The sequence below is a fragment of the Argiope bruennichi genome, chromosome 5, assembly GCF_947563725.1.
Source record: "Argiope bruennichi chromosome 5, qqArgBrue1.1, whole genome shotgun sequence".
Taxonomy (NCBI): domain Eukaryota; kingdom Metazoa; phylum Arthropoda; class Arachnida; order Araneae; family Araneidae; genus Argiope; species Argiope bruennichi.
The window spans coordinates 77,531,283-77,547,380 of record NC_079155.1 but is presented as its reverse complement, the minus strand read 5'-3'; the positions used below and the strand labels follow the sequence as shown (position 1 = coordinate 77,547,380).

Here is a 16,098-nt window from a genome sequence, read left to right as displayed (position 1 = left end):
ATACCTTGGAACTATATAAAAAAATTAGATTCATAACTTTTTCAAATATATATAGAGGGAGACTCAAACAATATAAAATACAATTATTCCCATCATTTAAAGCATTTTTCCGATTGGTATTGTATGTTTATCTTAAGTGGTTTAGAAATCAGCTGTTGGGTCACCATAAGAATGGGCAACCTCCATATGGAATACCTTCTCAACTTTAGTAATGAGCAAACAGATAAATTTGCTTGTAAAAGATTTAATAAAGCTCATTAAATGAAGGCCTTCTATCTCCCAAATGTCAAGATCGTTGGAATTCAAAAGACCGGAAACAAATTCTACAATGATAATATTGTATTAATGTATTTTTGCCTTCCGTAAACAAAGAGAAAAATTAATACTCTGTGCGAATGGTATACAGGATTTGCTCCGGTGCTTGACAATGTAGCTATCGCATCTGATTTCCATTATCTTGTCAGAATGAGTCACATTTGTATCTTTTCAAACCGCTAAAACTTAGCACTGCGGGAATATATTTTTTTCAATTTCTACTATTAGTTCACACTCTCCCTATATCTATACTACTATTATAAATGTGAAAGTTTGGATGGATGGATGTTTGTTAGTCAATCACGCCAGAACGGTTGAACGGAATTGGATGAAATTTAGCACAGAGATAGATTATAGTCTGGAATAGGACATAGGCTACTAATTATTCCGGTTAATTGAGTGGTTAATTTTTTATTAATTAAAAACTAACTTTCCTGCCAAAAATCTGAGGCCAAATCCCGCCAAAAATGAGTAAGACTTCAGTTTTTTTTCCCACACTAATGAGGTTATGCTTAATATATTTTCGACCGATTATTTCAAAGGATTCTGTTTATTTTCTTGGTGTTCGATGCATTTAAAATTAAACATTGTTAATGAATCGATCTTTCGGATTCATTCTGAAGTACTTTTAAATTAAAATAAAACAGATGAAAGGAAATTAAAAATTTCTAATCTGCATTATGTTACCCCAACTGGCGTAGAAAATTCACGCATTTGCGTTACCCCAACTGGCGTTGAAAATTCACACATGCGCAGTGTGTTCTGATCGTTGACAACTATGTTTTCATTTTAATTAAAAGTTAAAAAATTATGTGTATTATACTGTTGTAGCTATCTCAATCTCGATCGATAAATAAAATAGATGATTTGATTTTAAAGAAATACAGACTCGCTGTTTTGTTTTATTTCAGGTTACAATGTAAATCAATTGTTTTTAGGTTTGTTGTGTGTTTTTGTAACTAAATTGTATTTATGTTAATTGTATATTTTTCGTATATGCTTATAGTTTTAAGTGCATCGGTTTTTAGGTTAGTTTTAATTTTTTTTTTTATTTGTCATTATTTGATAGTTTTTCGAAATGCCCAGAAAACGCAAATCTAATCTTTCGAAGAGGAGTATAAAACTCGGGCTATGAAAGTAGCTAGAAGACCTGTTTGTAATTTTAGTGAGCATTTGCGAACTTCAAACCCCCTCCAGCTGTTGGATACATACAAGGACGCTTTATCAAAAGATATCGTGCATAGACTGGATGGCACTCACAATAACCTAATCATTAACGAAGCTTTGGTATTAATTGAGGATAAAATGATTTCCATATCTGAAAAATGTCTCACTGATTTCGGCCTACCCCCAACGCAGAGAAGAGGGGAATTATCAAACGAAGTTGTGAAAGAGCTAAACTACGACACCACGGTTTTAGAAGCGCAGGTCAATGAAATGATACCACGATTACTTTCTGAGCAGCGTTAAATCTACCAAACGATTCTGATCCGAGTAAATAGTGGAGAGGAGGGATTATTCTTTCTTGACGCACCAGAGGGTACGGGTAAGACGTTTGTGCTGAATCTCCTGCTAGCCCAACTTCGCAAGAACCGCAATATAGCTCTGGCTGTATCTTCCTCGGGCATTGCTGCAACTTTGCTTAAAAGTGGCCATATTGAACATTCCGTTTTCAAATTGCAGCTTAATCTTGCAAGCGAACATACCCCAACATGCAACATCAGAAAAAACAACGACCGAGGAGTCCTTTTGCAGCAGTACAAGTTAATAGTATGGGACGAGTGCACAATGTCGCACAAGCATGCATTAGAGGCGTTAAACCGCAGCCTTCAGGACATTCGCGGCAATCAGGCGGTGATGGGCGGCTTTGCCATTTTACTCGCAGACGATTTTAGACAGACACTGCCAAGTGTTGATCAGACCGTCAGTTCTCGTACATACACATCAAAATTTCCACGCGAACGAAGTCGCGAGTAAAAGCTAGTATATATATATATATATATATATATATATCTTGTTGAAATTTTCAATCGTTAATAAAATATTTTTTATTCATCCACTCAAGTTCAAATACATTTTTTAAACTTGTAGTGGGTGACACCTGATGTTAATACAGGTTTTTTTTCAGATATTAATTAATTAAATTTGTCCAGTAATATCTATTTGGTCGCCAAATCCGTCCCATGTCGCCAAGCTGGATTGCTGACGCGACTCCCGATCATAAATAATATGAGATATATATAAATAATATAAAAAATAAGTAGGAATTCAATTTAAAAAAATTTTGCCACTTAATATTGTCATTCTGTCATATGTATATACATATTTATATTAATTGTAATTATTTAACAAAAAGTAACTAAAATAAAAAAAATAATGTTGACCTAAGTAAGAATTTTTTTATATATATATTACTTATTTATTCTTTTAATTTACTGAAACTTTTTTCATGATTGCCACTCTTGAAAAACTATTTTACATTTACAATAATATTCAATGCGTTCACTCTTGTACACACACACGCAAAAAAAAAAAAAAAAAAAAAAAAAAAAAAATGCAAATTATCTTTAAAATATCTTCCACTTCTTATTCGAAGAAGAAAATTTGATTATTAAGATAACATGGGCTATAAGTAGATAATATGGAACATATGTGGAATAAGGAAAAGTTTAAAAATAATGGTATGAAGCCGAGAGACTTGTTCCAAGTGCAAAAATTAATACTTGACAAAGTAGGAAGTTTCTTGGCCGTATATGTCAATACAAACATTAAATAAGGCAGCCTTAGTCTCTGCAGCAAAACCAATGGTTTTCTTCAATACTTTTTCAAAATAAGATTAAATCTTTTAAATTACTTCTTGATGGGAAGCAAATCTTGTCCAATGCTAGATAAAAATTATAATGTGTCTTGAAGTAAGATAAAGAAAATGAGGGTAAGATAATTATCTAAAACCATGCATGTATGATTTGCTGTAATTCCATATTTTAAATTAATACTTGTGCAATGATTTTTGCCTTTGAACATAATAGTTCAAAAAAACATTGAGTTTGATAGATGAAATTTGGTATGTGGTCTTTATATCAAATTTGTAGATTACTGTCAAATTTTGAACGAAATCTATTCGCAAATTCCACCTGGCTGTTACCATGGCAACATTGGTATACAAGTTTTAATACTTCAAGTGTAAATCCGAATCAGTTTTGGAATTTAACCCTTCAAAAGATGGTCCATGTGCTTCTCTGTACTTTAGACACGATAATTAAAAAAAAAAAATGTAACTATTTAGTTAAATGAAATTCACAGTTTTGTGATTTCAAATGTAGATTCTTATCAAATTTTGAACCAAATTTGTCAAAAAGTGAACCGTCTGTCGTTCTGTACTTTCGCCCGCGATAACTCAAAATAGATGACTTAAATGGATGAAATATATGATTTTGTGACTACAACTCTAAATCAAATTTTGATCTGAATTAGTCAGGGAAAAGTTGTCCAAAATGCATATTCAATTTTCTGGTACTGGTAAATTTATCGCATGTCAGATTCATTTCAAAGATCGGTTTTCGTAACTATTATTCGCCAAAGGCTTACAGTTAATATACAGGTATAGGTTTTATGTTTTGTAAGTTTTTTTTCTTCTGTATTTTATTATTGTAATAGTACGAAACATACAATTTTTTATGTAAGATTCTGAAAATTAAAGCTAAAGCTCTAGCGGTTTTCGCGGTCTTGCCCAGGGTTCACTTTTTATATTTTATTTTTTTATTATTATTTTTTATATTTTTTTCTCCAGGAGACGGGAGAAAGCACCTTTATTATAGAGCATGCAAGAAAATTCCGAAGAAACCACCATTCATTTTTTATTGAAATGTAATCTTTCTAAAACCGCAAAACTGTTGGAATAGCTCCTATAGCAGAAAATAGCAAAAGTAACCAATAAGAATTAAAAAGAAAGATTTATTACATTAGAGAAATTTTCCAGTCTGAATATATCGAGCATTAAAGCGAGCCTTATATATCATATATATATACACGGCTAAAATTTTTCCTATGACTTTAGATAACCTAGCGTATATGTGTGAAGAATTTTCACAACATCTATCATCGTTAAAATGTGAACTTTATGAAAAATTTATAATTCCAGAAACTGATATGTTAGTCGAAATACTTCTTTAGCTCGCATAAATTAAGCGTTTTATTTTAAATTTTAGATTCAGTCTATAAGATGTTTTTTCTGAATTGATAAAATTTTAATGATTTAAAAAATCAAATTTTAAAAGGATTCAGTCTATAAGATGTTTTTTCTGAATTGATAAAATTTTAATGATTTAAAAAATCAAATTTTAAAAGGATTCAGTTATTTTTCTGAACTCTATTGTGGTCCCAAAGAATCCTATGACGACACAGTATAAGGAAGTGACAAATAATTTGATTCTTCAGCCCTAATATTAGTGAAAATTATTCAGTTATGAATAATATTTTATATATGTTAGATTTTTCCGACTTTTTTTAGTCATCATAAACTGAAATAGCATATAAACTTTTTATCCATTCTATTATGGGTAAATTTGTATGTGTGTGTGTGTGTGTGTGTATTCTCCATTTAAAGTGATAAACCGAAGTTAGATCATATTTATGAAACATATTATAAAAAAATTATTTAAAAATGTGTGTCTGTGTGTGTGTTAAAAATTTAAATAACAAAAAATAAATCAAATAACTGCCTTTCTCGTTCATAGATGGCGACACGGCTCAGTGACATTGTGCTAACTACCTAATTTTGTCAGGTTTAAATTGAATGATTCATTCTACGTGATTTTCTTTTCAACTTTCTTTATTTCTGCATTTCGATTTGAGTTGAAATAATATTGAATAATAAATCTAAATGGTGATTTTAGGTATATCTATAAGTAACAGTCGAAATTATAATAATTAATTTCATTTTTTTTATTACAATTATTTTCTGATAACATAAGAGCATTACAGTTCAAATACTGCGAAACGGCAATGAGTTAAGTTGAATTAGCTGTTGTAGGGGAACTAAGGAAAGGAGTTCAATAACAATTACATAAATAATAATCAATGTGAGTGTATTTATTTTATAATATCATTGGATCCATTTTTTTAAATGAACCGATTGATATGAAATTTGATTCATGTATTTGCCATGCGTTAGATTAAAAACGTGATGGGGTTGTTTCTTTATAACTTACTGCCTTCTGGGATGATACCTACCTTTGCCCTTCTGTGTTTGATGGTGATGAATCATTTAGATACATTTTACAAATGGAATAATTAGCACGAGATTTGATTCACGTTTTATTCAGTGAAACTGAAAAATATTGTCAAGTGAATAATGGGAACAGTAATGCTAATTATTCCCAGCCATTTCTGAATGACGTGAAAACATTCGTCTTCATATTCACAACTAAGGTATGTTGAGAAATGTATTCTGAGCTATTTAAATAAATCTTAGTGTTCACTTTCCTTATTTTTCAATAAACAAATAGTGTTAAATGACTTGTGTGGGACTGAATGATTCATTGAAATACATTTAACAAAAGGACCGATTAGGATAATTAATTTGGATTTCATTGTTCCTTAAAAAATAAAATGCACAAAATGGAATTCATTAGTGTAAGAAAGATATGAAACGCAGTAATTGTACCATATTAACTTTATGCTTTTAATATATGAGTCATTTTATTACAATGTGAGGAATATTTCTTCAATAAAATAATATAAATAATACCATTAAAATAACATTATTTCATTAACAGACAAGTTTTCGTCAAGAAAAGTAGCTGATAAAGTCGGTTACTCTGCTATTCTTCCGTGATTATAGTTAAATGAAACATGTCATTTCTGAAGTTTCAATAGCAGTATACTAAAAACTTTGCTAAAGATATGAGATCTTTTACTTTATAGATACTAAAATTTAAGAAATATATATAAAGTGTGTGCCATACATTAGTTAAAAGCTCAAAAATTCATTAAGAAGAAACAAATCGTCCGAAAAAAATTGAGGTTTATATGAAAGTGGTCAGAGAGATATAAGATTTTTTTTTTTTTTTTTTTTTTCATTAGAAAATATATTAGTTCCCAAAATTATAGATAAAATGCAGAAAAAAAATGGAAATATAAAGTAGATGTAGATTAGCGCAAATCAGCTTTTTGATTACTTGGTTGCAAGTGAATTATTTATTTGATATCAGCAGCAGGCTATCATAATCATTGTTGATTAAGCTTTCATTAGTTTCTATTATATATAGCATAGAAAAAGAAATATTAGTCGGCAAAAAACTCGAACTAGAGTTTTTAGACAATCTCCACGTTTTACCCCCCCCCCCCCCCGAGTACAAAAAACAAATTTTTGGAAAATGTCCGTCTGACTGTAATAAAGATAATTCCTAAAGGCTTTGAGCTAGACGGTTGAAATTTGATAAATGGTCTTGAGGCGAATTGTGATGAGAAAGGATAGAACCTGAAACCTTGTGGTTCGCAATCCAGTAACATAACCATGATACAAAAGCAATTGCTCGGGTAGCGTAGCAGTTAACTTGCTTATAAGCTATTCACTACATTCTTTATACCAAATATAGAGATTTCTATTAAATGTTGAGTAAAATATGCTCAGAGGTAATTTGTTGAGTAAAATCTGTTCAGGTAAAATCTGTTCGGCTGTTCAAATTAAGTTAACACGATAATCACAAAACAAAGTTCTTCTTCGTTGCGTTTTAATGTTATCATGCTCGCATATACATGAACAGACTATCTATCTTTTAACGAATACAGATCAGATGGCGCTGTCTTAAACTAAAACTTAACTATCTAGCTTCTTGCCTTTTTGAGCTATTGTTTCAAAGATCAATAGACAATCAATTATATGATAGAATTTATTCAAAATGCTATATAGATGTGCGATTCCAGTTGTAAAATCATATTCCTCATTTCATTTACCTAATTTTATCACGTCTCCGAAATGTAGTTTTTACTTGCAAGTCAATGGACAAGTTGGATTCCGTCCATTCCATTAATAGATTTCTTTCAAATAATGGTTGATTGTCTATCACATTTTATTCATCTAGCGCAGTCCACAACTTGTGGTACAAATGAGCTTTGGGATACTCGGGTATAATTTTGGTAGCGGGGGAAAAACACAAAAAAAAAAGGGATTAAAATAAGAAAAAGAAGGAATTTTGCAATCCAAATTCATGTGAATAAACGAAAATTTTACAATTTCCAAAAGTTATTGGTTGAAAGTGAACGGCAATGCTTATTCGGTAGCAAAGCATTCAAATATTTCATGATAGTGTGACGATATGTGATACGCGAGGATAGAACATGGGACTTTGTGTCTCGCAGTCCAATAACATGACCACAATACAAAAGCAAATGCTCGGGTAGCGTAGCTGTTAACTGGCTTATAAGTTTTCACCACAATAGCAAGACTTTAGGGAAGAATATTCTCGTTCTAGACGTATTATTGACATTATATTATGTATGAATTACGCATAGAACAAGCGTCTACAATGATCATGAAAAAATAGTCAAGATACAACTCAAATCTCTAAGCAAATAAAATGCCGAATGGAAACAGAAACGAAAGTGGAACTCGATTGCATAAGATGAGCATTAAAATATCTCTATTTTGAATTGACTAACTGAAAATTTGGTATAATCAATTAGAAATTCTGTCTAAGACAAGTAATATTATTGCTGAAGAAACAAAATTTAACAATTTAGTTTCTGAATTAGATCCAAAATTTGTTGAGAATAAATGGGATGTAATTAGTAGTAGCAGTCAAACTAAATATTGTTATTCTAAAACTAGATACTTAAATTTGTTTAAGGAAAGTGAAAATACTAGAATTCAACGATAAATTGTTAAAATTGAATTGAAGCATACATTTATTTTAAAAAATTATAATTTTTTGCTGCTTCAGATATTTCTGAAATTTGGATCAAAACACCATGATTTGGAAAATTACCTGAATTTATGAAAAATGTTTTAATTGCCGGTAAAAAAACAAGTACATTTTAACAATGATGACTAATAAAAAAAATTATATGAGCTCTTAAACCGAAATTCCCAGTATAAGTAGTATGCACGGCTAACCATCTTTGGCGACTAGCTTGTCTCCTCAGATTAATAACTTTCTCAGATTAATGACTTTTAAATTATTAACAAAGAATTTGTGTTTTTTTTAATTCATATTTTATTTGATGATTGAAAAGATATAAATTTAATTGAATTAATTAACAACAAACTGCTCTCACAAATTTGAAAATGTATATACTAAGAAATAAAAGTGGAAAGAAGGAACATTTCCTACTTCAGAGTTAATGTCCCCCAAAAAGCATTTAAAAAATCAATTTTAACGTTGGTGCTTTAAAATTAATCACGCGATTGACTGTTTTGATGTTTATGTTAAAGCAAGTGTTTGAATGTTTTGATGAATGAGTTTGAATTTCGTTAAAACATTTCATTGCAGACTGTGTAAAAAATTATCAAAAATAAAGAAAACAATTGTCTGAAAATGAAACTGATACCAGTAAAAAGATAATTTTGTGAATTTTAAGATATAGTAGACGGTGTTTAACGTGAGCTCTTTCGAACTTAAGAATTTTGATGATATTACCCGAACTGATAGCAATAGTTGAATTGGTAGAATCGACTATATATTGTTACGAATCTGTGACGCGGCTTCGCACCATAGTTGGTTCCATCATCAGAAAGACAGTTTTACAGTCATCTGTATTAGACGGAGTCCGGGTGTCGTGTCGGAGGTCCATGAGCTTGGCGACAAACTTGACAACCATTTGGCGACTTGGCGACGAATTTGGCGCTTTCGGCGCCAAAATAGATTATACCCGAAGCATTGAGAATTTTCCCGATCCGTCCATTAGGAACAGAGATACGCCTCGAACGTTCCTGATTGGTTGAGAGGCTTCTAGTCCCGCCTCCTGAGACTTATAAAAGGAGGCAGTCTGTGCTGCCAGAGTAGAGTAGTCGGAATCGACTTTGAAGAGTAGTCGGAAGCGACGGTAAAGAACTGGCCTTCCAGAGATTAGCGGAGCAGCGACGGAGTCAAGCTAGTGCTGAACTGGGCTGTGCGCTATTGTCTGCAGTAGAGTCTCGTTGTATGCACGTCTTGGCTGAAGATAATTATCTTCTCTAGACTGTATATAGTTGTCGTCTTTGTGCTGTCCTGTGTATCTTCGTGTAAATAAACGTTGTTGTTTTATTTTCTACTACCGCCTGTTGATTGAGCGTTCTCCACACCATATAACTTCCACTATCCAAATGACCCCCCCCCCGGAAATTTCGTAACAATATTTATCATATTCAAGAAAAAAGTACTTATCTCAAGGCTATCTATATATTTTTTTTTTTTCAAAAATAACAATTAGAAATATTATTGCTTATCGAAAATTATTCTTTAACGGTTTCTGTGTTATCGTACTTGTATTTTGTTGTTCGTTATTGTTTAATGTGATGAATGACGCTACATGCAGAGTGTTAAAATTCCGTTGTTTCTTGGAGTATTTTCTTCAACACAGTTGTAATCGTCGGAATCATCAGCATTTATTATTTGATTGTACTCACAAAAAACTTGCGATTTTTCAAAATTTTGTAAAGAAGACGCTGTGAAAATTTAATTATGCCACAGCGTTACGTTGATTCAATTTCATTAAGCATTCACGCCGGTTTAAAAATTCAATTTTGTCTTTAAAATTCAAATTAACTCATTTTTTAATCCATTTTGATATCGCAATTCATTATTAACAGGTGATTACGGCTGTTCAACAGATTTTAAACCTCATTTGTCAGCTTAGGTGTCTATTTAAACTAACGTAGAGCGCTCTAGTCCAGACAAAAGAATGTTAATCCCATCTCGCTGGGTAGATGATTCCTAGATATTTCTTTACAAATAGAGCAAGAAACTTCACGATCGTCAGCCGTTAAAGCTGGTTGAAAATGAAGGATCAGTCTATTTTCTACTTCCAAATAGATAACATTAAACGATGTAGTGATCACACTAAACGGTTATTATTTGGCATATACACAATACGTCGATTCGGAATCAAAGTATTTTGATGATAACAGTGTGATGATGAATGATAACATTAGCCATAAGCAAATTAAACTGCGTCTACTGTAATTCAAAATCATTTTTGGATGAGAATAGTTTAAGAAGATTTGAATATCCATTTCTATAAAAAAGTTATAGCAATTACCTATCTGGAAGCGATCAAATTTATTTTCGCCTTTGAATATCCCTCTATTTGACTTCTATTTTAACCATGTAATCCTTTTTAATCTCCGATTGAAAGGAGGTTTCGGTGACAAGGCGAGAGCTTCTCCTAGCATTTCTAATAATATTTTTCAGTTCTATTAATCAAAGAAATAAAACACTGAATTAAGTGAAATTGTAAAAACATTCAATAACCAATCGGAGACATTCGTACGGCGATATGTTTGCATTTGATTGTTGCCATTCGACAATAAGTAATAAGAGGTACAAGCGTCTGCGTATTATATATTTCGATTTTTTCAGAATTGAAGTGTTCGTACTGAAACAGGAACAACAACACGGAATATCAGTTTGTTTCGTAATGGATCTCAAAGTAAATGACTCAAGAATTTTGATTCGAAGGAAAACTGATATTAATCTTCTTGCCGCTGGATTCAAAAACTACAGGCAAATTCTACAGTAGGTTTTGCATGAAAGATTGTCACATATTTCGTTTATTCATCTGTAATCGAAGATCAAATTTGCACTTCCTCATAGAAAATGGAGCTGATTTTAGCATAATTCCAGTTACATCCAGTTTAAGAAAAAAACAGAATGTAAGTTGAATAATACTGATGGAACACAGATACCAACTAATGGTCTCCAAAGGCTAAATCTTGATTTGGAACAACGCCGTGACTTTCAATTTCCATTCATAATTGCTGACGTCACCAAAAGGTACTTGAAAAGCTGACATTCACAAATTTCATTTGACTATTGACATAAATAAGAAAACATTTATTGATGGAATAACATCTCTGTGTCCTAAGTGATATAGCCGCATAACCAAGTGATAAAATCGTCAGCACATTGAACAAATTCATAAAAATTTCCAATTTGTTCTCAAAATTCCCGAAATTTCTAAACCTAATCAGATGCATATGTAAATTAAAAAATGTTGTTTTAAAATAAATGGTCTTGCGAAACACAGCAGCTTTATCCAAAACAACTAGACGTAGCTCGCAAAATTTTTAATTTATGCTCGATAATGAAATATTAATGAACAAATTCACAATGGTTATGTTTTTTAAATATCTTTTTATGAAAAAGGAAGGGTCCAACCTCCCATGAGTTGATTAATGTCAGCTTAATGTTTCTGATTGATACCGGAATCCTAGGATAGAGGATTTCTATCGAATGTTAAAAGGCACTTTTCTTAAATTCATTTATTTAAAATACAACAATTTCCCATTATAACAAAACACAAATATAAAACAGATATTATCATACATTTTTTTGATAGAATTGATGGCAGTGAGCTTTGATTTCTTTAAAGAAATACTCCTATATCCTTCCAAGATATATTTATGAAGTTCTTGGAGGATTGGATCTCCGCCTCTTATTTAGATGATATATTGAATCCAACAGCAATACAGATTACGAAATTCATTGAAAGCTTGATTTAGTTTTAGAAAGATTGAATAATTTTGACTAAAGAAAAAATGTTTCAAAGTCTGTTTTTGCTGTTCAAGAGTTTGAATTTTTGGTATACTATATTACACTCCAGACGTCTCGTTCTCTGACAGAAAGAGCTCAAGTTACCATCAATTATGACCAGCCCGAAAATATTTAAGACTTTAGAATCTTTCTCGGATTTCCTATTTTCGTCACCATTATATAAAAGCCGCATCAAAGAACCAAACATTTTTACAGGAATACCTTAAAAGTGAAAAAAAAAAAATAAAGGACAAGAGAAAAACACTATGAACTGAAGAAGCTGAAAAACATTGACGAATTTAGAGAGTTTGCAGCCCTAGACAGTTCATATTATGAGAATTTTTTTAAAGATCGGTCAACGTGTTTCACATTTCAAGATAATTTTAATTTAATCAGTATGTTAACAATTTATTTTAGATGAATTTTTGAAAAATATACATAATTATTAATTATTGTGTATATTAGTATATCATAAATCTTCAATTAGATATTAGTTAATGACTTCTTTATTTACATGTGAAAGCATATAATTATTTTAATAGATTTGAAGGAAGTAATGTATTTCAAACTAATATAACATTAAACATTATTATTTTACATGACCTATCACATGGAATATAACATAACTAACCAAACGAATAATTGATATCTTAATTTATTAAAAATAAGCAAATAATAATACCTTAATAATTCGTTACACACAATATTCTGTTCTTAATATTTTATAATTAATAGAATTGGTATTTTTTTACAAACCCATTCATTTGGTAACTAACCAAATACTATTATCTAATAAACCTGCCTGCGGTTGCTTCTTAGCCAGCAGCCTAGTCTGCTTAGTCGAAAATCCATCACTGTATATTTCACATACTAGAAAATAAAAAAAGGCACGTTGTTTTGGATTTGCACTAATTGCCATTTTGTGTAAGTACGTCTCTGTATGGAGATACTGGAATCATAATCTATCAAACATGAATGCTTCTTAGACAGAAAATTTAATTTTTATAAAAACATAGAAACAAATTTAGATATTTGAACACTGTCAAAGGAAGGAGAAAGATAGAAAAGTATTTTACAATATGAGATAATCTAATCGCCTAATATATCAAACTCATTAGAAAGCTTTCGAATTTCCTTTTTGAATCCTATAGTTCGATAATAATATTAAAGATTTCCACAAGCAGTAGATTCACAGCATATCAAGCTATGACAGATAGATTACAAAAAGAATGAAAAGAAAAATACTATAAAATAAGAAATGAAAAAAAAATTATAACAGTAATTGTCTAATAAGACTGCAGAAATAATTACACAAAAACCGTTATAAAATTAATTAATCTGCAATAAAACCTTTTAAAAAAATATAGAAAAAAGAGGAATATTTATTCATAAAAAATTATTTTGTTGAAAAAAATGGCATCATTAGTGGCATTATCACTTTTCCAGAAACCTAAAAATAAAAAAGGGAAGCATTTTTTTGGTAAGATTTAATATGGAAAAATATAAAAATTAGATAAATCATGTAATGCTAAGATGATTTCTATATAATTCATTTATGAATCTTCATTATTTATTGCAATCCTTACAACTGTATGAGTACTTTTGTATATGAGTAAAATTTTTATTTGCCGTTTGACCCTTTCTCCTATTTTTTTATTACAACAAAAACGCCTTAATGATACATTTATGCTCAACTAAAGAAGTTTTTACCTTGAACTTTTTTGCAAAGTTTAATGAAAACTACATATATATCAATTTATCAATATTAACTTTCATTAACATGAATTCCATATACATCTTACTTTTGTCCAATTACAACCAATCTATTGTATGATTCTATCGAACCCGACAGTTTCTATTATGTAAGCAATTTCTTTAATAAAAAGTACAAAAAGTATGTTCCATTCAAAGTAAATGAATCATCGTCACGACCCGCCGTCCACGGTCAAATTCGACTCAATGAGTTGCCGCCATTTAACTGGATGACAGGCTTTCATTGATGCTAGATTCACTCAGAGATCAAGTCGCAGAAGATCGTCTGATAGAAATCAAGGCTTGGCTGTAAAGCGGATCAAATTTGTATATCTACGGCTGTTCTTTATCGTTTGCGGCTAAATTTAAATAGAAGAAATGGATCGTTTTGTAGGAAAATATCAGTTTGTTTCTGGTGATGCTGCCTTCGACGATTTTCTGAAAGCTTGTGGTAAGATTTTTTTTTATATAAAAATTATAAATTTTATTAATATGGAAAACGTTAAATGAGAATGATGGATGTGAAACTTTGTTTTAATTTCCTGTTACTAATTTTATTCTAAGAAATACACATAACATGTTTGACATCATTTATTTGATTATATATATATGTAATCAGAATGAGAATTGTAAAATAAATAAATACAAGTATATTAAGCACATTTACTGTTATTTCCTATTATCTGTTCGTATGAATTAAAACTTTTTTAATAAATTTTTTTTATATTTTTTATAAATATTTTTCCCCTTACGGTGGCATTGATAAAGTATATTCAAACTATTTTCAGTTAGATTTTCAAAATTGCATCAAAATTTTTTAAAAAAAAAAAAATGCCTGTAAAAATTTCTTTTTGCTTTCTTTTTTTATTTTATTTTATTCTTTTCCCCGCAAAACAAATGTGAATACCATACACTTTACAAAAAAGAACTTACAGTATTAAACAATTAAAGATTTATAAAGACTTTCTGAATTATAATGAACTAAATTTTCAAGATATTGCTGAATGATTTCATTGACAAATTTACTGTAGAAGAATTATAAATTAGGTAAGAAAGTTAAATATTAAAATTTAAATATTTAAATGATTATTTTTTTACATTTCTTTAATTTTTAGTACAGAAATATCAATTTTTAAAAATGCATTAAGCATTTTTATTATTATAAAAATAAAAAGATCCTTTAAAATATCTGAATTACAAATACTATTACTATAACGATAAATTTCTGTTGATATTATTTTTTTCAGTTAATTTTCAGGTGAATCTCTTCATAAAAGTGATATTAATTTTTATAATATAAAATATTTATAAATAGAATTTTGATAAATTGGCAGTTTAAACATTTAATATTAAATGTTACAGAAATTTTTATCGCAATTTGAAATTATTTTTTAAAGTTAATTATTTTCTATAATAAGTTTTATAGTAAAAGGAGGGAAATGCTGATTTGTAACGAAGTGTAGAACTTTCTGATCTGGTGACAATATTTAAAGTATCTAAAAGAACTATTCATTTAAATATTGTCACCAGAGGATTTTTTCTTTCTTTTTTGTAAGAATTTTTTATTGCGAGTTCCCGTCATTTAAAATTCAATATAATATATTATCAGTACATAAACTATATACATTTTATTGAAGTTGGCAGTATTGACAGGTTTTATATTAATTTCATTGTTAACGATATTCAGTCAAAATTAAAGTCTATTAGATGTTCTATCGTTATATCATTTCGATTATTTTGAAAGCTAAAATGTTTATATATCTTAGTTTATGAATCGCATAAGACCGAATTTTTTTTTAATATCGTATACAATTATACATGTATATCAAATAAATACAAATCTAATATAATTTGTATGCATTTGACATTAAACTTTTCAGAATTTATCCATCTTTATTGTAATTTTAAAACTATGCGTTTTCTAAACTATTGCATTTCAAAATTATAAATAGAATATGCCAATAAAATCGTATTTTTACTTTAATTTCCATCCTTTTATTGCAAAACTTTTACAACTATCGAAGGAGACCGATGGTATCTAACCTGAAACCGCAATGGGGAGGAGGTAACTGGAGGAAGAAAACTATGGTTTTTCAATGAAATTTATTTTTGGAAGGCAAATCAAGTCCTTCAGAAAAAGCATACTTTAAAAGTTTTAAATATTAGTCTCTTTCTTTAATGGGTAAGACAGCAATTTGCTCTAATTAAAGTATATCTACATAAACAAAAGTGAGTTTCAGGAACAATTCGTATGATGCAGATTTTCTTTAAATGCAGCTAACAAATATTATGAAGTGAA

General features: G+C 29.8%; 1 protein-coding gene across 1 annotated transcript in view; it reads left to right on the top strand.

Annotated features, from left to right (window-relative positions):
* Nucleotides 1–14,044: 14,044 nt before the first annotated feature.
* Nucleotides 14,045–16,098, top strand: part of LOC129969221 (fatty acid-binding protein-like) — a 50,582-nt gene continuing 48,528 nt past the window's right edge. Inside the window, exon 1 of the mRNA XM_056083676.1 lies at nt 14,045–14,250. Within this exon, the coding sequence (XP_055939651.1) occupies nt 14,178–14,250 (73 nt within the window). The 5' untranslated portion in view covers nt 14,045–14,177. The remainder of the gene's footprint in view (nt 14,251–16,098) is intronic.